The sequence below is a fragment of the Balaenoptera acutorostrata genome, chromosome 4, assembly GCF_949987535.1.
Source record: "Balaenoptera acutorostrata chromosome 4, mBalAcu1.1, whole genome shotgun sequence".
Lineage (NCBI taxonomy): Eukaryota > Metazoa > Chordata > Mammalia > Artiodactyla > Balaenopteridae > Balaenoptera > Balaenoptera acutorostrata.
Genome location: NC_080067.1, coordinates 20,465,937 through 20,489,902, shown reverse-complemented (window position 1 = coordinate 20,489,902; position 23,966 = coordinate 20,465,937). Strand labels below are relative to the sequence as shown.

At 42.3% G+C, this 23,966-nt stretch overlaps 1 protein-coding gene across 3 annotated transcripts in view; it reads left to right on the top strand.

Annotated features, from left to right (window-relative positions):
* Positions 1-8,947: 8,947 nt before the first annotated feature.
* Positions 8,948-23,966, top strand: part of RYK (receptor like tyrosine kinase) — a 102,017-nt gene continuing 86,998 nt past the window's right edge. For all 3 annotated transcript variants that reach the window (XM_057545003.1, XM_057545002.1, XM_057545004.1), the window contains exon 1: positions 8,948-9,394. In XM_057545003.1, the coding sequence (XP_057400986.1) occupies positions 9,166-9,394 (229 nt within the window). In that variant the 5' untranslated portion in view covers positions 8,948-9,165. The remainder of the gene's footprint in view (positions 9,395-23,966) is intronic.

Genomic DNA, 23,966 nt, shown 5'->3' with positions numbered 1-23,966 from the left:
CGGGAGGATCCCACATGCCATGGAGCAACTACGCCCGTGAACCATAACTACTGAGCCCGTGTGCCACAACTACTGAGCCCGCGTGCCTAGAGCCCAAGAGCCACAACTACTGAGCCCACGCACCTAGAGCCCACACGCGGCAACAAGAGAAGCCACCGCAATGAGAAGCCCGCGCACCGCAATGAAGAGTAGCCCTCGCTCGCCACGACTAGAGAAAGCCCGCGCACAGAAACAAAGACCCAACACAGTCAAAAATAAATAAATTAATTTAAAAAAAAAAGACCAACATGGTTCACAAGCCCAAGGAGGAGAAGGCAGTCAAGAGGTACCTGAGGAAAACCAGTTCCCTAAAAGAGAGCAGCAAACTCAACAACAAGAAAGACTGATGTCTGGGGAAAGAGTGAGCACAAAGAGAAGAGTTTAAATGCATATGAGTAATTGCTCCAGAATGGCTAAGCACATGGGCTCAGGAATCAAATACCTGAAATCAACTCCTAGATCTACCACTTTCTAGGTGTGTGGATGGCATTGGGCAAGGTAATTAATTTGTGCCTCAGTTTCCTAATCTATAAAACAGGGATTTAAATAATACCAATATCATAGGATTATTGTGAAAATTAAATGAGATAATCCATGTAAAAACACTCGGTTAAGCAGGTAATAATAAGTGCTCAATAAATATTAGATATTCTTTTATTATTATTATTATTATTTAGAAAAAAATCAAGAACCAGCTGTGGTAAAAAAGCAACCATTTGAGAATTTGTAAATTAAAATCAAATTTATGGCAATTTTTTAAATGAAAAAGATGAACTGAAAAATACACTGGACACAGATAAAAAGGGAATTAGTGACTGACATTCTGGCCAGTGTACCCAAGAGGTAAGGGATGGCATGGCAAGGGCCCAGTCTTTAACTGGCCTCCCTTCCTTCCCCTTCATGGCGGCAGAGCTTTGGCTGGCACACCTGGAGTGGGGAGTGGGGGTGGAGATTGGTGTTTTTGGGGCTAAGGTTTTAGAAAGCAAGGCCAAGAGTTTGCTTAACTATGGAAGGACTGAACAAATAAGCAGATACAGTGAGGAAAATGGAGCCAGGTTTCTTACTGTCATAGAAGGGAGTTACAAATAGGGGATGAGGAAGGAATGCTGTGAGAATGGAATCAGAGGTATTGATGCAAACTCATGGATTTTACAGATCCATGTGTGTATGCATGCATATACACACACAGGCATATACATACATAAATGCATTTATTTCCTTGCTCTGTCTCCTCAGAAGGCCTAGAACCAATTATACCCCAGTAGCAGTAAGCATACCTAGCTCCCCAATCTTGGTTTCTGAATACTATTCTCCACTAAAAGGAACTGGGGTTCCTAAGAAAAATGGGTTGATTCCAGGGTTGGGACAGAAAAGTACAAGAGGAGACAAGAATATTTCGTTGTTCCATAAAGTAAGAAAATGTTCAACCAATGCCAGAGACATACCAAAGGACATAGGAACCAACTGAAGTGGCCAAATCTCAAATATCATCAAACATGTCTTGAGACTGAAAAATATATAATGATAGTAATAGATTATAATCCATTGAATAAAACAAGAATTCACGAATCCACACTGATATAAGTAAATTTTAAACATAAATAGGAGAAAAGGAAAAGGTCTCCCTTATGGTTGAATGCCAACTAAATATGGAAGGAATAATAAAGTTAAAAAATCATCAATGGACGATCAAATTAGTACATATAAGTTTGATGAAGAACCAGAGATTTAAAGAATCTCAAAGTATCTCCCCCACCACCCCTAATTTTTTATTAATTACAAAGGGAAAAAGAATAACTTTACTAAAAGGAAATGTATCAGACAACACATTAACCAAGTGATCAAAGTTAACATATATATTTACTTATTTATTTATATTTATTTCCTATTTGTTCTGTTTCTCTGGAGAACCCTGACTAATATAATTGGTTACAACACTTAAGAATGGAATATTCAGGGGACTTCCCTGGTGGCGCAGTGGTTAATGCTCCACGCTCCCAATGCAGGGGGCCGGGGTTTGATCCCTGGTCAGGGAACTAGATCCCACGTGCATGCTGCAACTAGGAGTTCACATGCCACAACTAAGGAGCCCATGTGCCCCAACTAAGGAGCTGGCGAGCCACAACTAAGGAGCCCGCCTGCCACAACTAAGACCCAGCACAACCAAATAAATAAATAAATATTTTAAAAAAGAATAGAATATTCAGTAAACCAACATCCTGTGTCTTCTGATACCATGCACTGAGAAGAATACATCATTTCAGTGATATTCCTGCCAAAAACATGTAACCTGAATCTAGTCATGAGGAAACGTCAGGCAACACCAATTGAAGAATGTTCTACAAAATACAAGAAATTCAGGCAAAAGAAAGGTTGAGGAACCTTTCAGATTAAGGAGACTAAAAAGACATGACAAGTGAACTCAATGTGTGATTCTGGTTGGATCCTGGATCAGGAAAAAACAGTTATAAAGATTTTGTTGAGACAACTGACAAAATTTGAATATGGACTGTGGATTAGAAAATAGTATTGTATCAACGTTAAGTGTCTATATTTTGAAAATTGTACTACGGTTATGAAAGAGAATGTGTTTGTTGGGAAATGTACAATGAAGTACTCATGATGTCTACCACCCATTCTTAAATGGTTCAGAAAAAAAAAGCATTTCAATCTATCCATCTAGGAGTGACAAAGGAAATGGAGCTGAGAATTTCCTGGAATTTTTTTTAAAGACACCAGATCCAGGAATCTCAATAAATTTCAAGCAAGGTAAATGGAAAGATATCCACATTTACATATATCCTACTGGAACACCGCTAAAAAAGATCTCTTAAACAGCCGTAAAGAAAAGAAAAATAATGTGTCAAACTGGCAGAGTTACAACTGACTTTTCGAGAGCAATAATGGAAACCAGAAATAAGTAAGGAAGAGTATGTTAGGAATACAGGAGACCCCTGAGGATGTCCTTAGTTTACCTTGCCCTCTGATTAGGGTCAATGGAAAACTATGACAACCCAATCCAGGCAGGCTTAGTAATGGCCAGACCCTTTAGGAATGAAGGCTTGGGTCACCCTACCACATAAAGAACCATGACCAGCTGAGGTGCTTGCCGAAGGCAAAAGGAATACTACAGAATGAGTAGTAGAAGAAGGTAGTTATAAATACCAGCTACAGTCATGGGACCAGCTACAGAAATGATGCCTGTAATTATCATGAATTTTGTTACATTCATTTTTTCCATATGGGAACCATTTGTCCCCAAAGCTTATTTTATTATGAAAAAAATTAATTTTGTTATGAATACATTTGTGTGTATATACACATATATTACACAAATATCTTTGTCTTCTTTCCACTCTTATTTCCTTTTATCATGTAACATAAGATGTACTAACTTTATATCAGTATTATTAATTTCACATCATAGTATTTGAGTTGTAGGATATCAGGAGAAGAATAAACATCACTCAAGGATTTTACCTCCACTTCTAGGGAAGAAATTAGCATGTTTTCAGTTGTACATAGGGGAGTTGTATCATGTCGGCAGAGTTATGATCTCATTGTTTTTATTTAGAGATTAAACATAGTTTAAGGAGATGTATATGGGTGCCAAATTCACAAGGGGTAGACTTGTGATGGTCAATTTTTATGTGTCACCTTGACTGGGATAAGGGATGCTCAGATAGCTGGCAACATAGTATTTCGGATAAGTCTGTGAGGGTGTCTCTGGAGGAGATTAGCATTCGAATCTGTAGACTGAGTAAGGAAGATCACCCTCACCAATGAGGGTGTCATCATCCAGTCCAATGTGGGCTTGTAAAGAACAAAAAGGTGGAAGAAGGGCTAATTCCCTCTCTGCTGCCCTCTGACTTACTCCTGGTTCTCAGGCCTCAGACTGGGATTTAAATTACACCATTGTCCCCACCCCCTTCTCAGGCCTTTGGATTCAGACTGAATTACACTGCAGGCTTTCCTGGGTCTCCAGCTTGCAGACAGCAGATCCTGGGACTTCTCAGCCTCCATAATCATGACAGCCAATTCCCATAATAAATCTCCTCTTATCTCTCCTCTCTCTCTCTCTCTCTCTCTATATATATATATATATATACACCCACATATATTTACTTATTTATTTATATTTATATCCCATTGGTTCTGTTTTTCTGGAGAACCCTAATACAGTTAGTTACAACAACTAAGAGTGGAATATTCAATAAATACAATAAATAGCACTTGGGACAAATGGCTCCCCATATGGAAAAATAAAATTGTGTCATATGCCATATATAAACATAAATTCCAGATGGATTAAGGGGCTAATTTTTTTTAAGGTACAAAAGCATTATAAAAACACAAAAATTATTAATTGTGGAGTTTTTCTTAAGCAAGACACAAAATGCAGAAGCCATAAAGGAATAGATTGTAAGATTTATCTAAAATGAAAATCCAAAATTTAAATTAAGTAAAGGACATCATAAGCAAAGTTAAATGACAAGGGATACAGTAAAAGAAAATATCTACAAATCAAGAAAAAAGGCGAACTACTCACTAGAAAAACAGGCAAAAGCTGTACATTGAATGGGCAATAAATACCTACAAGAAGATGCTCAACCTCACTGGTAATGAGGGAAACCCAGATTAAGGAGTTATTTTTTCTTTCGCCAGACTGTCAAAAGCAAAATGAAAAAACCCTGATATATTACCTTGGCTCTTTCATTTATGCCACTGGTAGAAGGGTACATTGGTAAAGTCTTTTGGAGGGCGATTCAGTGGAATCCATCAACATTAAAAGTTAACTCCCTTTAACTCAGCACTTCACTTCTGAGAATCTGCCCTTCTGAATATCTACGTACGTGCACAGAGATGCATGCAAAAGGATGTGTGGTCCATCACCAGAACTGTGGAATCTAGCACTGTCCATCCCAACCAAAATGCCTCTGTGTGTCCTGTCATGCAAGCATTCTCAAGACCTCAATTCATTTTGATCAGGGAAAAAACAAATCGTGTCAACAATTACCCATTTCTGTAAAACTGAAAGAAACCACACACGTACAGTTGCATGTATGTGATACGTGTAGGTAAATGTCTAGAGAAAGGGCTATAAGAACATATGCCAGTCTGGGAGGTGGTGGAGAGAGATGATGACTTGCGTCAAAGAGGATGTTCATATTTTCTTCCAGGACTTTGGTGCTGCTTGACTCATTCACACCGCAAGTGGAGGGAGAAGGTTTAAAAAGTAAACTGTTCCATAGTACACAGAGCAGTGTTCCCAACTGCCACTTGCAAAGGAAGGGGGTGTTTTCAGAACTTAGAGCCATCCGTTTCTAGATCCCTCCCCTAGCTGAGTGAGCACAGTCTGGGTTGGGAGTTGTTCTCAGGGCTCTGTGAACTGGGCATCTATCCTTGTGGACATGAGTGAGCCAGGCTCTGAGTGGGTATAAGACTCCACGCGTGAACACCCCAGTCATTTCCCTTAACCAGGATGTCTCACCCCTTCCCCGCTGGACCCCGACGGCCCAGTGCTTCCACCCACCCACCCTGCTGCATCTCAAACCCAAGGCTGGCCTTCTTTTAGGAGCAGTGAAACAAGTCCTGATGATGGTAGTTTCTGGGCCTGAAATTTGTCTCCTGGAGGAGAGTAAGATCAACCAAAGTGACAAGCAAAACCAAGAGCGGGGGCAGCGGGTGGAGCAGGATGACGACTGTGGCCTTCATTTCCTCCAGGCAAAGAAACCTCAGAAGGCTGAGGTCAGGGCTTCCCAGCATTTTCGCACTGAGGCTTATTGGGAAATTTCAAAAGTTGCCACCCACACCCTGACCCAGGAGGGAGAGGGGACTCCTTCTTCAGAGATTGGTTGGGTGTTGTGTGAGACCAAGTACCCTGCAGAGGTAGGAGAGACTGGGAACTGGTTCCCCCTCTGGGCAGTTAAAGTGTTGGGAAGTCAAAATTTTAATCTTCAGAAGTTAACATTTGAGTGTAGATTTGAACAGGTGAAGGATGAAGCCATGTGGATGTCAGAAGGAAGAGCATTCCAGGAACAGCAGTGCAAAGGCCCTGAGGTAGGATCATGTCTGATGTGTTGGAAGTACAGCAAGGAAGCCACTGTGGCTGGAGCTAAGCGAGTAGGGGGAGAGTAGAAGAAGACTAGATCGGACAGGAAGGGAGGAAGGTGAAGAATGAGAACTGCCTTGACATCTTGTAAGGACTTTGCCTTTTATTCTAGATGAATTAGGGAGCCATTGGCAGTCGAAGAGGCAGGGAGTGATTTGATCCACCTAAGGTTTAACAGGATGGCTCCGGCTGCTGTGTTGAGAACAGACTAAAGGAATAAGGGGAAAGCAGAGGGTCGGTGAAGTGGCAACTGAAGTAGTCCAAAAGAGAGATGGTAGAGCTGAGATTTCTTGACAGAGTGGCCGGCATCACTTGGAGGGCCTGTGATACTCTTTGGGGGACAGGGACTCCTTAGAACAAGTGATGCAATGTGCATACCACTTCTCTGTGTGTTGCTATGCCTTGAAATTGTTACTTCTGTTAGTCTGGGGTGGGGCCTAGGAATTAGCATTTTTGCACGTTCCCAGGTGATACTACTACTGGTCTGGGAACATTGACAACCACTAGCTTTTTCTTCCTAGCAGTGATGAAAATGTGCAATTGATGTTTATCATACCTCCTCAAGGAAGCTCCTTAGTCACCCCTGCGTCCCAGGGCCAACCATGATGCCTGGCATTAATGTCTTGAGTTTGCCTCTGGGCCAGGCATGGTGCTACCTGGAATGAAGGTCTTGAGGATCCCTGGTCTGAACGGTTGGAGATAACTGGTGATGAAATTTCCAGGAAGTGGTCATTAGAGGGAAGACGTTAATTATAATAACAACAACAATGGATGTGACACCCACCCACTCCTGTGTCTGCCTAGGTGTTTTACTGACATCTTCTCCAATTAAATCCTGTAAAAGCCCTGTGAATCTGGCATTATCTCCCTTATTTTATAAATGAGGAAACCAGAGGCTCAGAGAGTTTAAGTAATTTTCCCAGGGTCATACCACTAACAAGTACCAGAACCCAGCCAGGCCTGACTGCCAGACAGTTCCGTGCTCTGCTGACACCACACTCTACCTCAAGAAGTCACTGATGGGGCTTCCCTGGTGGCGCAGTGGTTGGGAGTCTGCCTGCCGGTGCAGGGGACACGGGTTCGAGCCCTGGTCTGGGGGGATCCCACATGCCATGGAGCAACTGGGCCCATGAGCCACAACTACTGAGCCTGCGCGTCTGGAGCCTGTGCTCTGCAACAGGAGAGGCCGCGATAGTGAGAGGCCCGCGCATCGCGATGAGGGGTGGCCCCCACTTGCTGCAACTAGAGAAAGCCCTCGCACAGAAACGAGGACCCAACACAGCCAAAAATAAAATAAAATCAATTAATTAAAAAAAAAAAAAAAGAAGTCACTGATAAGAGGAGATTGCCTTGAAGACAGGGGCTTTCTTACATGGGGACTGTGAGTCATTTTTAAAAATGCCGGGAAGATGCCATCCTTTAAAAAAAACTCCTACTGTCTGAATTGAGAGCCTGTTCACACAGCACATCACCAGCCCCAAGCCCTTCTTGACAGAGCCCTGGTCCCCTAATAAGTAGCAGTGGCTGCCCCAAGAGAAGTATTTTTGCTGACCTTTGTGGCTTTATTGTTCTCGGGTGGAGCACTTTTCCTCAGCTCTCACCCTCTTCTCAGCCTCCTCCTGTAGAATGATGGGCACAGTGTTCTGTGCTGGGGAGTTGAGGCTTGACAAATCAAGGCCGGTTTATCTCTAAACGCAATCCATCCCTCTCAGTAGAGAAGGAGAAAATCAAGTTCCAGGACTTCCCGCCTCATCAGCCAGGCTCTTCCCCCACCCACCCCAGAGGATAAAAATAGCAGCCTCCCAGGGCCTCACTGCTCTTGCAGCAACTGTGCACTGAAGCTGGGCCTGGCCGGAAGCAGCTGTTCCCAGAGGCACAGGCCTGGTGGGAGGCATAGGGTCAGGGCAGGGACCTGCCCACAGGGGCTAGGTGACCCGGGCCTGGCCGGGATGCTTGGAAACCTCACGAAGAGAGGCGGCACCTGGAGGTTTGACCGCGACACATCAATAAATACATCACGAGGTGCACCAGCTCGCTGGTCGGCCTTTAAAAGAGACGGTGTATCCGTGATTCTTAACGTCTTTCAGGGACAAGGATTCCCTAGAACAAATGAGGAGAGGTACATATCACTTCTCTGTGTGTGCTCAAGCCTACACACAGCACACACTGAGAGACAGACACACACTTTTGCACACAACTGCATATGGGGGGGGAGCTGTCAACCTCCAGCATGGACCACGGTTGACAGCCCCAAATTCAGGTTGATTATAGAGACGCAAAACGATTATAAAAAATAAAAATTTGTAACGTGTAGGAATAAGGTTAAAGTTTGCTCAACAAGATCTTCTTGGAAAATAAAAGTATATAATATATATCCATCAAAACAGACACAGAAATGTTAATGTTCACCTCCGTTAGTAGGATAAAAGGTCTTTTCTCTTTTTCTCTCCAAATAAAAAGCATGTTTCTCTTTTGCCATCAGAGCGGCCGCATCCAGGCATTTCCCTGAATCTGGAAGCCTACTAGGCTGCAGGCGCGGCCCGGGCCTGCCTGCCTGGACCCTCCATCCCGGGGTGGGGGTGTGTGTGTGTGTGTTACAGACAATAGACAAGCAAACATCAGGCTGGTAACAACGTGGGGCGGGGACGGGCTCCTTTACAGGGTGACCGAGGAGCCCTTCGCCTTCGGAAGACCTGGAAACCCAAAGCGCTACTCGCCGGGCTCGGGCCCGCACGGAGGAGGCGGTGCGTGCGTGCGCGCTTTCGAGGCGGCGGCGGCGCGCGCACGCGCGCCACCGCGGCCCGCCTCCCGCAGCGGAAGATGCGGCCGAGGAGGCGGCGGCGGCGGCGGCGCGCTCCGGCGGTCTGAAGCGGCGGTAGGCTGCCACGGGCCGGCGGCGCGATGAGCTGGGCGGCCGCCCCCGGCTCGGGGCTGTGAGGGGCTCGGGGCCGGGGGTGGGCGGCGGCGGCGCAGCGGACGGCCCACGCTTCTTCTCGGCGGCGGCGGCGGTGGCCATGCGCAGGACGGCGCGGCCGGGGCCGCCGGGCCGGGGCCGCCTCCCGTGGACCCGCGGCCTGAGGGCCCCGCCGCCGCCGCTGCTGCTCCTGCTCGCGCTGCTGCCGCTGCTGCTCGCACCAGGCGCCGCCGCCGCCCCTGCCCCGAGGCCGCCGGCGCTGCCTCCCGCGTCCACGGGGCCCAGCGTGAGCCTCTACCTGAGTGAGGACGAGGTGCGCCGGCTCATCGGTGAGTGGGGCCGCCTGCGCCGGGGCGGGCAGGTAGGGTCGGGCCCCGGGTGCTTCCGGCCGCCGGCGGCCCAGTCCGCGCGACCTGGACCGCGGGCGGGCCGGCCCCAGCGCCCCGGGTCGCCTCCGGGCCCCGGCCTTTGCCTGCCTTGCTGGCCGGGAGGTGTGGTCCCTGCCCGGCCCCCGCCCTGGGCCAGCCTTCCGGCCTCCCCCGCACGCCGCGGAAAGACCCGGGGACCCCTCGTCCCCCGGCGATCTACCCCATTCCAGCCTGCTTACAGCCTCTTTAGCCTTTCGCCTTATTCCCTAGAGGCAGACTCTTCTTCCCTGCCGCTCCAAGTTTCTTTGACCTTTCCTCAACGTGTCACTCTAGGGCCCTGGATTTTGGATACTCGAAATCCACGTTTTATTTAGGTTAAATCTGCTGTGGTTTTGATGCTGGAGTAGAGGCCACACTACGGTGCTCGTACTTTCTGGTTATCGTAGTTTTTTGTTTTGTTTTGTTTTGTTTTTAAATGAGAGACAGAGATTGGTTATAAGGGCACTACATGTTCGTGGCAGTCTCCAAATCTTGGGACCGATAAGCGTATTTTACAATAGTGAATGAATCTCCAGGTAGCCGACCTTTTAGCTTCTTCAGTACCTTTTTGGTTCTTGTCTTGGATGTGTTGGAGTTTGGACTGATCCTGAATTTCTGGGCCACTCTTCTACTTAGAATACCTTGTAAGAAAAGGAGAACTTGGTTTTGGGTCAGTTGGTGGTTCTGTGCTGCCTAATTAGCTTTGTCATTGGGGAATTAATTTGAAAAATGTGACTTTGTGGATTCTGGAAATGACCCCTTAGAGGAAGGTCTGATAGAAATGGCCCCAAATGGGAAGTCTTTGGTAGTTGCAGATAGCTAGACATTCACTTTCTTTTGTGTATTATGGGCCAGAAAACCACATTTTTTTTTCATCTTTATTTCATCTCAGATTTTTGGTGCGTCTAAGTGTTTGAGGGGAAAAATTATTCTTTTAAGCATCCATTAGCTGTCATTTTATTCAATTATTTTGTTATAAGACTTTCTTGAGGTCTACTGAAGTCCACTCAGTGTTAAAATGGAACTGCTTTTAAGCAGGCTGTTTAGACATTGTTATATATACGGGTTTGTCCCCTTTAACCAAAGAATGCTGTGTTTTTATGATGTGCTGCCATTCTATAATCCTCTTTTTAGTCTAGCGGAATTAGCTGAATTTAATTTAGCTAAATTAAAATAGCAAATTGGATTAGTACTTGAAACAAGACTAAGGTTTAGGAAAAATAATGAATGCTTATAAATTGACTCATAACATTAATTTTAAAAATATTAATGTATTATGCATGGTTTTGTAAAGGTTTTTTGGTTAAAAACGTGTATATAATTTGTGACTTTGTTTACATGTAAGAAACTAATTGAGGTAGGGGACATGGCACAACCAGAGGCTGCCATATACTTCCCCCTGCATGTTTTATACACATTATTTCCTCTAATTTTCTTGTGACCCAGTGAGGTGAATATCATTATTCCTCTTTTAGAGATGAGCAAAGTGAGACTTTAACTTGCTCAAGGTCACACATTTAATAATCTTTTTAAAAAAATAATCATAGTGTTGACATAGGCCATAACAAGTTTCAAGTTGCAAGTTTCATTGAATGAAATAAAGGTATTTATTTAGAAGTTTGATTATGGCATGGTGGAAAAGAAATCATTGCTAATTAATATTTGAAATGATGTATTTGTTACCTGATTGATGAGCATCCAGTTTGTGCCCAGGAATGAGCTGTTGGGAAGAGGGGAGGGAGGATTTCCTTACTGATCAATCTTGGTCCACATCTGGGACAAGGGGAACCTTCAGTAGTATTTTCTCTAATGCAAACAGAGTTGACCTGTTACAGTGGGTCTCTTGACTCTCCATCCTGCCAGATCCAGGTCCTCTCCTTCCTCCCATCTTCCTCATCCATTCTGACTTTATTTTTTGGCTGCCCTTGGCTGGGGAAGAACAATTAGGTGGGACTGAGATGTATATCAGGCATACTGATTTCTCAGAATGCAGTTTCCCACAGGAACTCTTATGCTTATGGTGTTTAAGACTACTTGAAATACTTTGTACCATGTTTTCATATCATTATGGGTTAAATGCCTTCTGAAAGCTGACTTGGGAAACTAACCATCACTTTATAATATTTCTAAGACAATGAATTTGCAATTCCAAGTGTGAGACTTATAAATGAAGTTGGTAGTGACATCTTTATAAATTGAACTGATTGTTCTTGACATGAGAATAAGTTGTTTTAATCCAATTCGTATATGCACATAGTTAAAAAAAGAAATCAAATAGTGCTAAAAGACCTCAAATGAAAAAACAGCAGTCTTCTGCCTTTGGCCTTTTTATCTTCCAGGCCCTGCTTTCCAGTGGAAGCTACTATCCCAAGCTAGCTCTTTTTTTTTTTTTCCTGTTTTTTTTACTTTTCATATTTTGAAATCAATGTAGAATAAGCATTTCACTTCCTAGTATCATAACTGAGCAGTTGACCTCTTCTCTTGCCCAAACCCCCCCAATATAGTTACATCATTTTTGGTAAAACCAGCAGTCTGTATTTAGATTATTGTGTATATATTTATATTGCAAATTTTTATTATACATTATTATATGTATACATGTACATATATGTACACACACACACATATATAAACTCACTTGTGAGTTAAATAGTGACCCATGGTTATGTTTTCTTTTCCTGTATGTTATTGTTTTTCCTGGAGCAAATAAGTGACATAAACTTTTTGAGTCTTTGCTGTATTTATGGCTACATTCTCTTATACACTCCAAGAAATATGTTAAATGCCTTTTGATATTTTTTTTCCAGGTAACACATCAAATCATCTATCACTTTCACTTGGTTTCCTCTTAGAGACTCCCTGCTTTGGAGCCTTCCATCCTCTTCTTCCAATCTGGACAGTAGGATTATTTTTCCTGCAGATTCTGTACTCTTCTCTCCTGTCTTGGAGCCTCTGTTCCCTGGATCTTCTGTCTTCCTTTTTCTTTGTTTGCTTCATTTTGCTAAAATATATCCTCAGTAGCTTACTGAGAAGGGTTGCATGGGAGGTAAATAATTTGAGGCCTTACATGTCTGAAGGTGTCTATCCTATCCTCATGCTTTATAGGTGATTTGGCTGAATTTAGAATATTAGACAGAAAAATATATGTATATTTTCACGATTTTTGGTGGCATTTTTACACAGTTTTCTGGCTTTAAGGGGTTCTGATGAAAAATCCAAAGTCATTCTGATCCCTTTTTTTCCTTGTGTGTTTTTTTTCTTTTTTGGTTGTTGTTGTTTGTTTGTTTTCTGTTTTTTTGAGCTTAGGGTCTTTGTCTTTAAAAAAATTCTGTAATTTTATCAGCTTCTGTGTGGGTCCTTCCTTCTGTTTGTGGTCCTTCTAGGCTTAGTGAGCCCTTTCAATCTAGAGACTCATATCCTTCAGTTTTCAAAAATGTCTCTTACTTCTGATAATTTCCTACCCATCACTTTTTTTTGTTTGTTTCTGAGATATCTATTGGTTTGGTTATTGACTTTTCTGGAATTGATCTTCAGATACTCAACGTATGTTGCCTCTTATTTATATCTCTATGTTTGGAGGTGGGAAGAGGGGGAAATTTTCTCAATTTTGTCTTCCGAGCTCTTTTATTTTTAAAATTTTAATGATGGTGATTTTAAATTTTAGAACTCTTTTTGTTCTCTGTTTCCATTTCCATTTCATTTTATTCTAATTTTATGGATGTATTATCTTCACTTATCTTTGAGGCATGTGTTTGTTGTTTTTAATTTTTTCTGTATGTTTAACATTTTTAAAATATTTCTTCTGCTTCCTCCAATGTGCCTGTTCATTTCAGAGTTCTTTTTCTGTTCATTTAGATAGTATCTGTTGATCCTTGGCTGTCTATAATTAAGAGTGAGATGCTGAAAAGTTGATTAGGGGAGGGCAAGCTTATGGGTGGGTAGGTGGGTGGTCTACTGGCCTCCCTTGGAATGTGGGTGAACTTTTCATCGGGAGTCCCCCCGCACACACACACATCAGCACCTTCACGTCTTCTTTGGGACTGGTCAGTGTCTGCAGAGAAGACACCTGGAGTCTGCTGCCTCTGGTGTGCTTGGTGGTACACCAGCCTCCTGCCTCTGTGGTTCAGTTTCTTCAGAAAAACTTTGGGTCTCTTGCTGGACCTGGGGGCCCAACTGCTTTGAATGCCCCTCATCAGAGGCTCCCCCTTTGACAGGCCAGAGCCTCAGGCCAGCCTTTGGTGGCCCTTGTTGCATCCAGGGCTGAGTCCCTCCAGAGGTCCTGAGAGGCAGTGACCACTCCTTCAACTGCTTCCCATCTTGCAAAAGTTTGTTGAAATATATGTTGTGTTGTCTTCTTTCCCTTTCTGTGTTTGTGGTTTAATGTCTTTGTGATTTCATTACTGTCATTTTAGAGGAGTCCTAGGAGGATGGGGGTAAAGGCAAGTGGTCATTCCACAATGTGTAAATGGTTGGGCTTTGACTATTGAAGAGCTGGTGATGTGTAGTTTTTTGGTGCTAACAATATTAGGAAGAGTAGTGGTGGTGGTCACAGAAATGGTTGACACTTGAATTTAGAGTGCTGCTGACGTGTGGCAGTCTTTTGCCTATGTCAGGTACAAAGGTAATCCCTGTTTTGGTGTGTATTGTTACTTCCATGATATAGATGAGGAAACAGATTTGCAGGAAGTGTGTAACTAGTTCATTCCTTGGTAGTAGGGCATGCAGTCTTGATGGAAGTCCATCGGTATAGAGACTCCAAAAGCCTCAGAAGCTTTATGTGGCGTCCCTGTGTCCCCAGGCCCTGCTTAGGCTGCAGTGTAGGCATCCATTTCTCCATTTTACTGATGAGGACTGATCTGGGGCCCTTTGGGCAGTGAGTAGAGGGCCAGGTCTTGACTCAGTCTGGAATCCATATTGCCTCTTTGTCAGCTCTGGAGGAGCTGTGATTAACCAAAATGCTTAAGGAGTAGAATCGGCAAGCCTGCTGCCACATGTGTTCATTTGTGGTCTTGATTATTATCTGCATTCTCTCCTGTTCTCTATCTACTTGATAATTCTAATAGCTGAGTTCCCTGGAAGTCCAGAGCTGGTGAAATCAGTCTGTGTCTGGGGCAGTACTAGGGGTGTGGGAATAAAATGCTGATGGGTGGGGGGTATGATATAAACTGGTCATGGCAGCGGTGATGGTGGTGATAGGGAATCTGTAGGAGTCGGGGGAACTTCTGAGAATAGACTCTGCCTCACACCAGTTAGAAATTCACTTTGGATAACTTGCCTCTCTGTTAAAATAAATATCCTCTGAAAGAGTTAAGCATTGTTCACATCTTTTTAAAAATCAGTTCAATACTAGTTGAGATCATTGCTCCCCAAATCAGTCCAGTAAAAATTTTTGAAGCCCAACCAAGTACCATATATTGTGGTAGAAAATGGCAATTCAAAATTACTGAATTCCTTTTCTTGAAGAACTCAAAATTTCGTAGGGGAGGCTAACAGTTGTATCTACAACTATAACACTGAGATAAGAGTTATACTGCTGATTGATATAAGTTGTTGTGGGAATGATTACGTTTGACTGTAGAAGGAGGGGGAGTGGAGAGGCTTAGGGGCTTTCAGGAATGTGTTCCAGGAAAGGAGACATTTGAGCCTCATCTTGAAGGATGAACTTGAAAGACAGAAAAGAGGAGTATTTCATGTCAGGCAGAGAAAATAGCGCGAACAAAGCCATAGCTGTATGGAAGCAGATGTGTGTGAATTCAAGGAGTAGGCTAAGGTGAGAAAATTTGGCAAAACCAGGGAGTGGCAGAATATAAAGCTGGGAGGTAGGTTGAAATTGGGTTAGGAATTTGAAGTTTATTTTATAGGTAACGAGGAACTGTTGAGCTTAGGAAAGGTGAGTACACAGAGAGGACTGGGTTATAGAAAAGACAGCTTCGGCCCCAGTGAAAAGGGTGGCTTGAAGACTGAAAAGCTGGATCTGGGAAATGGGACAGAGTCAGCCTTGTGCTGGTAAAAGGAATCAACTAGGGCAGTTGAGGGGGGGTGGGATGGATTTGTGAGGAATTTTCTGGGAGTTTGGAGAAGACTTAGTGGAGGACACCTGAGGGCTAAAGAAGAGGGAGGAGTCACAGAGGAATCTGAGTTTCAGATTTGGGCAGCTGAACTGAAGGACTCTTTTTGGGAAATGGTTGAGGAAAAAGAAAGATGAGATGAGCCACGTGTTCCTCTCCTCCCAGCACCTCTCTTCCTCTTCAACCTCAGGCCAAGTGTTTGGGGGAGGGCAGTGAGGGTGTCCTCTCTGCTGGTGTCTGGCATATCGTGCCACTGCCCAGACTTTGAGAAGGTGGGTGCTGGTGGAGGTGGGTTAGCACCTTGCAGCACACTCTTAATCCTGGGCGTTTGGGTAGGGTTGGTGGCATTGATGCAGCATTAATCTGAATCCATGTGTTCTTCACTGGGAGAGCAAGACTGAGACATTGTGCAATTGTGGGTTTTGAGGGTTTTTTTTCCGTCTTCATGCTACACATGTGGGAGAACTCTGTCCAGTTATGGCTAACCTGTCCCCTATGAGTCATATCCTGAGTTGACTAGTCAGTTCTGAAGGTGCTGCCTGAAACACTGTTTGGATTTTTTTTTTTTTTTTAATTTTATTTATTTATTTATTTTTGGCTGTGTTGGGTCTTCGTTTCTGTGCGAGGGCTTTCTCCAATTGTGGCAAGTGGGGACCACTCTTCATCGCGGTGCGCAGGCCTCTCACTATCGCGGCCTCTCTTGTCGCGGAGCACAGGCTCCAGACACGCAGGCTCAGTAATTGTGGCTCACGGGCCCAGCTGCTCCGCGGCATGTGGGATCTTCCCAGACCAGGGCTCGAACCCGTGTCCCCTGCATTGGCAGGCGGATTCTTAACCACTGCGCCACTAGGGAAGCCCACTGTTTGGATTTTAAGGATCATCTTAGAAACAAATGAAACATGTGGGTATTTTTTTGAGCATCACAAATTGAGAAGTTCCACAGCATTACTTTTGGGGTTTTAACACAGTTATGCCAGCGTTCTGAAAAAACTTGCCAGCTATACATACTAAAACAAAACAAAACAAAGAACTTGACATGAAGTAGAGCCATTAGCTACTTTGAAATTATATTATGCTTAAAAGTATGCTTTTTTGTGTTATTGTTGATGTACATCAAGTACAGTGTTTTCTAATTAAGATGTTATTAAACAGCTTTCATTTATGTAGGACCTCTAAAACTGTGGTGTGCCAAAACAAATGTGTATATTGCTGAATTAAGTAATAAACACTTATTAATTGATTCTTCTTAACTGTGCCCAGCAAGTGACAGTGCTGAATGGTAGAATATTTCTGAAAAGTAATTTAATAGGTCCCATTCTTGTTCATAAGACAGATATGTTGTGTCTTGTTCATAAATAATGAACATGTTCTTATATAAATATGTCTTGCTCTGTGTCAAGTATTTCACATATTTTCTTCTATTTTATCAACCACTGGAAGTAGATGGCATTGGCATTTTTCTATAGATAAAGCTGAGGCTCTGGGAAATTACAGAATTTGCTGGAGGTCACAGAGATGTCTAAGGCTATATGACTCTAAAGTGCATGCCTTCTCTACTCTGCTGCCTCTGAAAGTTAACACTTTAGTCTTTATCTAACCAGATCATCTGAGGGGCTTAAACAAAGTACAGATTCCTATACCTACTCTGAGCAATGTGTTTAGGAGATCTGAGATGGGGCCCAGCCAGTGAGGTTTTTGAATGGCATGTTGCATGAATTGTAAGATGTACGGCTTTTTCACATTTGAACATCTCTGAAATTGGAACCATTTTACAATCAATGGTGAATCATCAGTTAATTGACAGCTTTTTTTCTTTCTTAGTGGCACAAAAAATAATGGTACATTTTAGATTAAATGAAATATAGTATTGTAACAAGGTGATTTTTTTTTTTAAATAAATTTATTTATTTTTGGCCACGTTGGGTCTTTGTTGCTGTGCGCGGGCTTTCTCTAGTTGTGGCGAGCGGGGGCCACTCTTCATTATGGTGCGCAGGCTTCTCATTGCGGTGGCTTCTCTTGTTGCAGAGCACGGGCTCTAGGTGCGCGGGCTTCAGTAGTTGTGGCACGCGGGTTCAGTAGTTGTGGCTCGCGTGCTCTAGAGAACAGGCTCAGTAGTTGTGGTGCATGGGCTTAGTTGCTTCACGGCATGTGGGATCTTCCCGGCCCAGGGCTCAAACCCGTGTCCCCTGCATTGGCAGGCGGATTTCTTAACCACTGTGCCACCAGGGAAGTCCCAACAAGGTGATACTGTGAAGGAGACAGACATAATTTGCCACCTTTCCTTTTTTTTGGGTAGCTGTCACAACTTTCTTTGAGAGTTGTAAAATTCACTGGTGGTAAATTATTTACTTGTGGTAATGGCTGTGTAGTAATGTCCTTGCAGGGAAGGCAAATGATGGCAGTGAGATATTACCGTTAGGTTTAAGAACAATGGCAACTCACTTTTCAGCTAGGAAGTTGCTGGCAAGAGAAATATCAGTGGTTCTCAACCTTATTTTGTGAAAGCCTTAGGGCCTTTTCCTAGACAAGGGTGTGGATCCCACACATACTAAGTTTTGCACACTGTGATGGAGGTTCTTAGACTTTGAGGACCTTACAGGACCCCCTGATGAAAGCTTATGGGTACATCTGAATCCCTCAAAAGCTGGTTCTGGAAGGGGGCATCTATTAACATTCTGTATTTCATCCTAGGATTCTTTGACCTCCTACGTGATTTTCTTTCCTTCCAGTTTTATTGAGATTTAATTGACATAAAGCACTGTGTAAGTTTAAGGTGTCCAGCATAATGATTTGACTTACATACATTATGAAATAATGAACCACAGTAGGTTTAGTGAACATCATCATCTCATATAGATAAAATACTAAAGAAAGAGAAAAAAAATTTCATTCCTTGTGATGAGAACTCTTAGATTTCCTCTCTTAACAGGGTTCATATATAACATATAGCAGTGTTAATTATCTTTATCATGTACATTCTATCCTTAGTACTTATTTATCTTATAACTGGAAGTTTGTACTTTTTGATTACCTTCATCCAACTCCCCCTGCCCCCTGAATTTAAAAAAATTTGCATACATTAAGGCTTATTCTGTTCCAGTTATATGGGTTTTGACAAATGCATCCACTATAGTATCATATAGAATAATTTTGCAGCCCTATTAAGTCCCCTGTGAAGGGGGGCATTTATATTTATTAATACCTTCCCTTATATTTTAAATAAGTTTGTTTTTTAAAAATGTATTTATTATGTAAAATTTCAAACATTCAAAAATAGACAGAATAGTATAATGAACCTCTATGTATCCATCATCCTGCTTCAACAATTATCAGCTCATGGCCAGTTTTGTTTGGTCTATACCTCTCCACTCCCCAATCTGCTCCCTTGTCCTACTCCCCCTCATCTTCTGCTTGGATTATTTTGAAGCAAACTCAGACATAAAATTTCGTAAAAAATTTTTTGGTGTGTATCTCTAAAAGATAGGAATTCTTTAAAATTTTGTAATAACTATTATCACATCTAAGAAATTAACAGTAATTCATAAATACCAAATATCTAGGCTTAGATCTTCCTGATTTCTAAATGAATGTTTATGTAGAGACTCTTGCCTGCCACCTGTTTCTTCCCTTGTCCCTGCTCCCCACCATACCACCATTCAGTTCCTTTGGTGCCAAGCTTTTCTCACCCTAGGGTCTGCATTCCATGGTTGCTCTGCCTTATGTACTTTTCCTAGATCTTTACATAGCTGGAGCCTTCTAGATCTCAGCTTAATGTTACTTCCTCAGAGAGCCGTGCCTTCCTAGGGTTGACCCTCAGTGCCACTCTGTTCTGTCACCCTGTTTTCTTTTTTTTTTTAAATTAATTAATTAATTTGTGGCTGCTTTGGGTCTTCGTTGTTGCGTGCGGCCTTTCTCTAGTTGCGGCGAGCAGGGGCTACTCTTCGTTGCGGTGCGCAGGCTTCTTATTGAGGTGGCTTCTCTTGTTGCAGAGCACGGGCTCTAGGCGCACGGGCTTCAGTAGTTGTGGCACACAGGCTCAGTAGTTGTGGCTCGCGGGCTCTAGAGTGCAGGCTCAGTAGTTGTGGCGCACGGGCTTAGTTGCTCCGCGGCATGTGAAATCTTCCCGGACCAGGGCTCGAACCAGTGTCCCCTGCATTGGCAGGCGGATTCTTAACCACTGTGCCACCAGGGAAGCCCCCACCCTGTTTTCTTTTAAGTACCTGATACTTTTGTTGTTTCCATCTCCCTCTGTAGGAAGGCTAATTCTGTTTGAGTAGAGACCTTTTATATTGTTCCACTCTGTATGCCCAGCACCTAAATCAGTACCTGGCATATAGTAAGATATGCAGTAAAAGTTCAGTGAATGAATAAATGAATGAATCATATTTTCTTTTTTTGTTGTTGTTTTTTTGGATTCACTATCTTGTGCCTTACTGGGGTCATCATTCTCTTGATCATTTCCCATTGCCCGCTAAGTTATTATCCAAAAGGGGATTGGACTGAACTTATGAATGTAAGTTTAAATAACTTAGTTTTAATAGCTTATTTCCTTTGAAGTTGCCTAATTTTCCCAAGTCTCTGTCCCCTGAACCCCCCCTCTGGATAAGGTGCCCCCCCATCTTGGCTTCCATAGCTCTATACCATGTACAAACACATCTGTATCACTGTACCCATCATGTTCTATAGTTTCCCTACTGCATTAAGGCTACCTCATGGCTTGGCACATAGCTGTCTCTCAGCAGACTGCTGGTCCACACTACAGTTGAAGGATGTAAAATATTCAAGAGAGATTCTGGCAAAATAATTAAAAGCTGGAAAACAGAATTTCTAATCTTTTCTTCTGAAATGCTAACCTGCTGTTAATCCTAGCCAGTGTATTTTTTCATCTCCTACATTGTAGTTTTCATCTCTAGGAATTTGATTTGGGTCTTTTTATATCTTCCATGTTTCTACTTAACTTTTTGTGGGGTACAGTTACAATAGTTGTTTTAATGTCTGCTGATCCTAACATCTGCCAGTTCTGGGTTGGTTTCAGTTGATCTGTCATCTATTTGTCTATCTACTTATTTTGCTTTTTTACATGCCTGGTAGTTTTTGACTAGATGGCAGACATTATGAATTTTACCCTGTTGGGTGCTGGATATTTTTGTATTCCTGTAATTATTCTTACATTTTGTTCTGGGACTCAGTTAAGTTACTTGGAAGCAGTTTGATCTTTTCAGGTCTTGCTTTTAAGACTTGTTAGATAAGACAGGAGCAGTGCTCAGTGTAGGTCCAATTATTCCCCACTACTGAGTCAAGACCCTTCCGTGTACTTTCTCCATTGACCTGTGACTCGTGAGGTTTTCCAGTCTGGCTGGTGGGAATAGGTGATATTACAAAATGTATGAAGTGCTATGCACTGTTAACCTTTTATTTTTTCTCTGTCCTTGTGTAGTTTCCTTATGCATGATCAGTACTCAGCTGAAGGCTCGAGGGGCAACCCTCTGCAGATCTTGGAAATTCTCTCTCTGTGTAAGCTCTCTGTTCTCTGGTACTTTGTCCTACGTACTCTAGCTGTCTTTGTCTTTCTGAACTCTCATATATTTTGTCTATTTTTTGATTATTTCAGATGAGAGGGTTAATCTGGTCCTGTTATTCTATCTTGTCCAGAAGTGGAAATGGCCAAGGATTATCTTTTTGATTGTTTGCATCTTTTCTAAAGTTGTTTAACTCCTTAGATTATTTGTTAAAGGAGAGAATTTAATCTAATTTCAAGAAAAAGCTCTAAGGTTGTATACCTACGCATGCATGCACATGTGCACAAATGTGGGTTTATAGTAGATAACATGGTGTGGGAAAATATTGGATTTGGAATCTGCATATTTGAGTTTTAAGTCCATCTCCTCCTTCTGTTATATGTGGGTAGGCAAGTAATTAATGTTTCTGAGCGTTGGTTTCCTCATATATGAGATGTATAGCAGGATGTCTGTTATTATATTGCCGTAATGTATATGAAAATGCTACATAATCCTCAAAATAATTTATTTTAGTTATTGGTGGGGGATTTGTATGTTTTTGGATAAAAACTCAAATCATAGAATGTTAGAAAGAGAGGTCACTTAGACATCACCTGGTTGATTGCCTTGGGTAGCAACATTTATCACTCGCTGAGCCATTACTTATTGAATGTACACTAGGCCTTATTTTAGGGGCTTGACATGTTTTGGTGAATAAAACAGATATATATCCCTGGCCTCATGGCACTAACTTCTAGCAGAGAGCTAAGTGACTTGCCTTAGAAAAGAATTCAGGTAGCTTTGGAACTGGACTCCAAGTTAGCACTTGGAGTTGCTGGCAGGGAGGAACGATGTTTGTGAGTTCCCCATTGTGCTTTGAGCCCCTGGCCATAATAGCCAACTCTAAGTTACTAATGGCCTCCACGGCTGACTGAGAGTGTGTGCTCCTATTAAGAGTTGGCTATGAAAGAAATTGAATGGTGGTTATGTCAAACTATGAGTAAATTACTCTGTCTCTACTCTAGAGCTGTACTTGCAATGCATGCATGAGCTTGGTGAGATCATTTTCTTCTTTAAATAGTGCAGGAACCAATGATAAATTATTTTCCAGAGTATCATTTTACCAGATACTAGAACATTCTCACGCTATGGCAGGGCATGCTTCATATTTTATGTTATAGTGCTAGAGATTATGGGTTATGTTTTTGTTACTTACTATTCTTACATAGGAATTGGGGAGCACCTTTAACATCTTTGCAGTTGTGGTACAAATCACATCTTTGGGAGAATTCTTTTATGGATTTTTTTTTTTTAAGATGACAGCTATATTAATTGGATGTGAAATCTTGTTCCCTGATCCTGTGTTTTAGTGTCAGCCCTCTATAATTTCTTATCCATCTGCTGTAGTATTTTCAGATGGGGAAGGTGATGGTATTTTTTGAGTCATCCATTTGAAATCAAAAGTGACAATACTCGTGAAGAGAAAAAAGAGTGACCACACTCTCTCTTTGATTCCACACAACTTCTCTCAAAGGTCATATCATCACAGGTACTAGAGAGGCAAACCTGAGCACAGCATTTGTGATGGAGAGCTTTGGGTTTCCATTTTCAGGGATCACTGAATTACAGTCAAAGTTATGTACTGAAATGGAAGATACGGGAGGGGAGATGCTTGGTACTGGAATAGTTGTATCCTGTAGCCTGATCTGTTAAAGCAGTGGCAACTAATAGCCATTCCAGTGGATTGTTTTAAGTGAGCTGTTGATTTTGATCACACATCATGTATTCTTCTTAAAGTGGCAAAGTGAGGAAAGGTGCTCAGTGATTGCAGATGCTGGCTTTTCCTTGAGAGGATCAGGAGGTTCCCTTCCTTGACGCTGACCCCCTAGCCACTTCTTAGGGACCAAAGGATGGACCACTTGCCTTTCCTTTGAAGAGGCCAGTTTTAGGCATGGGATGAGGAAGCAGCCTGTAGGAAGGGGGTGGAGGGGAGGGGCATATTTACTTTGTCTTCCATTGTTGATGTCTTCTTTCTCTTAAAAGCTCACTTTAATTCTTTTTATATTCTCTGTGTGTACATGTGTACTCTCAGCCCATTTCTATCCAGACACTTATGGTTGCAGGAGAAATGTAGGAGGAAAATCTGAATGGGCAGAGATCACATGAAACATCTCACTTAATCTACAAGAATATTGTTTAAACAGTTATGGGGATTGAAGATTTATGTGCTTTTTCATTTTTAATTATGAAGATAGGATGCCCCTTTCCTATAGTCTAACATTTGTAAATTCCCTTCTTATGATGTAGTTAAATATTAGGTCTCAGCTAATTTTCTAGGCATAATTTGACTATAGCTAGGTTTATGAGATTTTGATGGACAAATTGTTACTTTATTATATTTATTTCTGTTTGTTAGTTCCCATAAACCAGGAAAATTTGAAGTAAGAGCTCTGTATTTATTTAATTTCAGCATTGATTAAAATACAGAGTATTTAGTGGTTTCATACATAGTAAGTGATTTTGGCTTTTTTTCTCTGGCTTGTATACCACACTGTCCTCAGAACCTAGAAGATTATTTTGACTAAATAAATTTTTAACTTAAGCTTTGACTAGCATTTGGAAACCATTGATGATATCATAGAATAATAGAGTTTTGGCTGACATTTGGAAACCATGGATGATATCATAGAATAATAGAATTTTGGGGCTGAGGAGGGACTTTAACTTTATCTGGTTTAACTCCCTTGTTTTATAGTTGAGAAAATTGATGCCTGGAGAAGGTGGTTAAATAATTGATTGCCAAAGGTCACTCAGCTGCTCATTAGCAAAAACTCTGCTTTAGTTCTGTTTCTACAACATCACTTTTGTTTTTCTACCTTAACTGATTCCTGATGTTTTCTTTAAAACATCATTTCCCTTGAGAGTCCG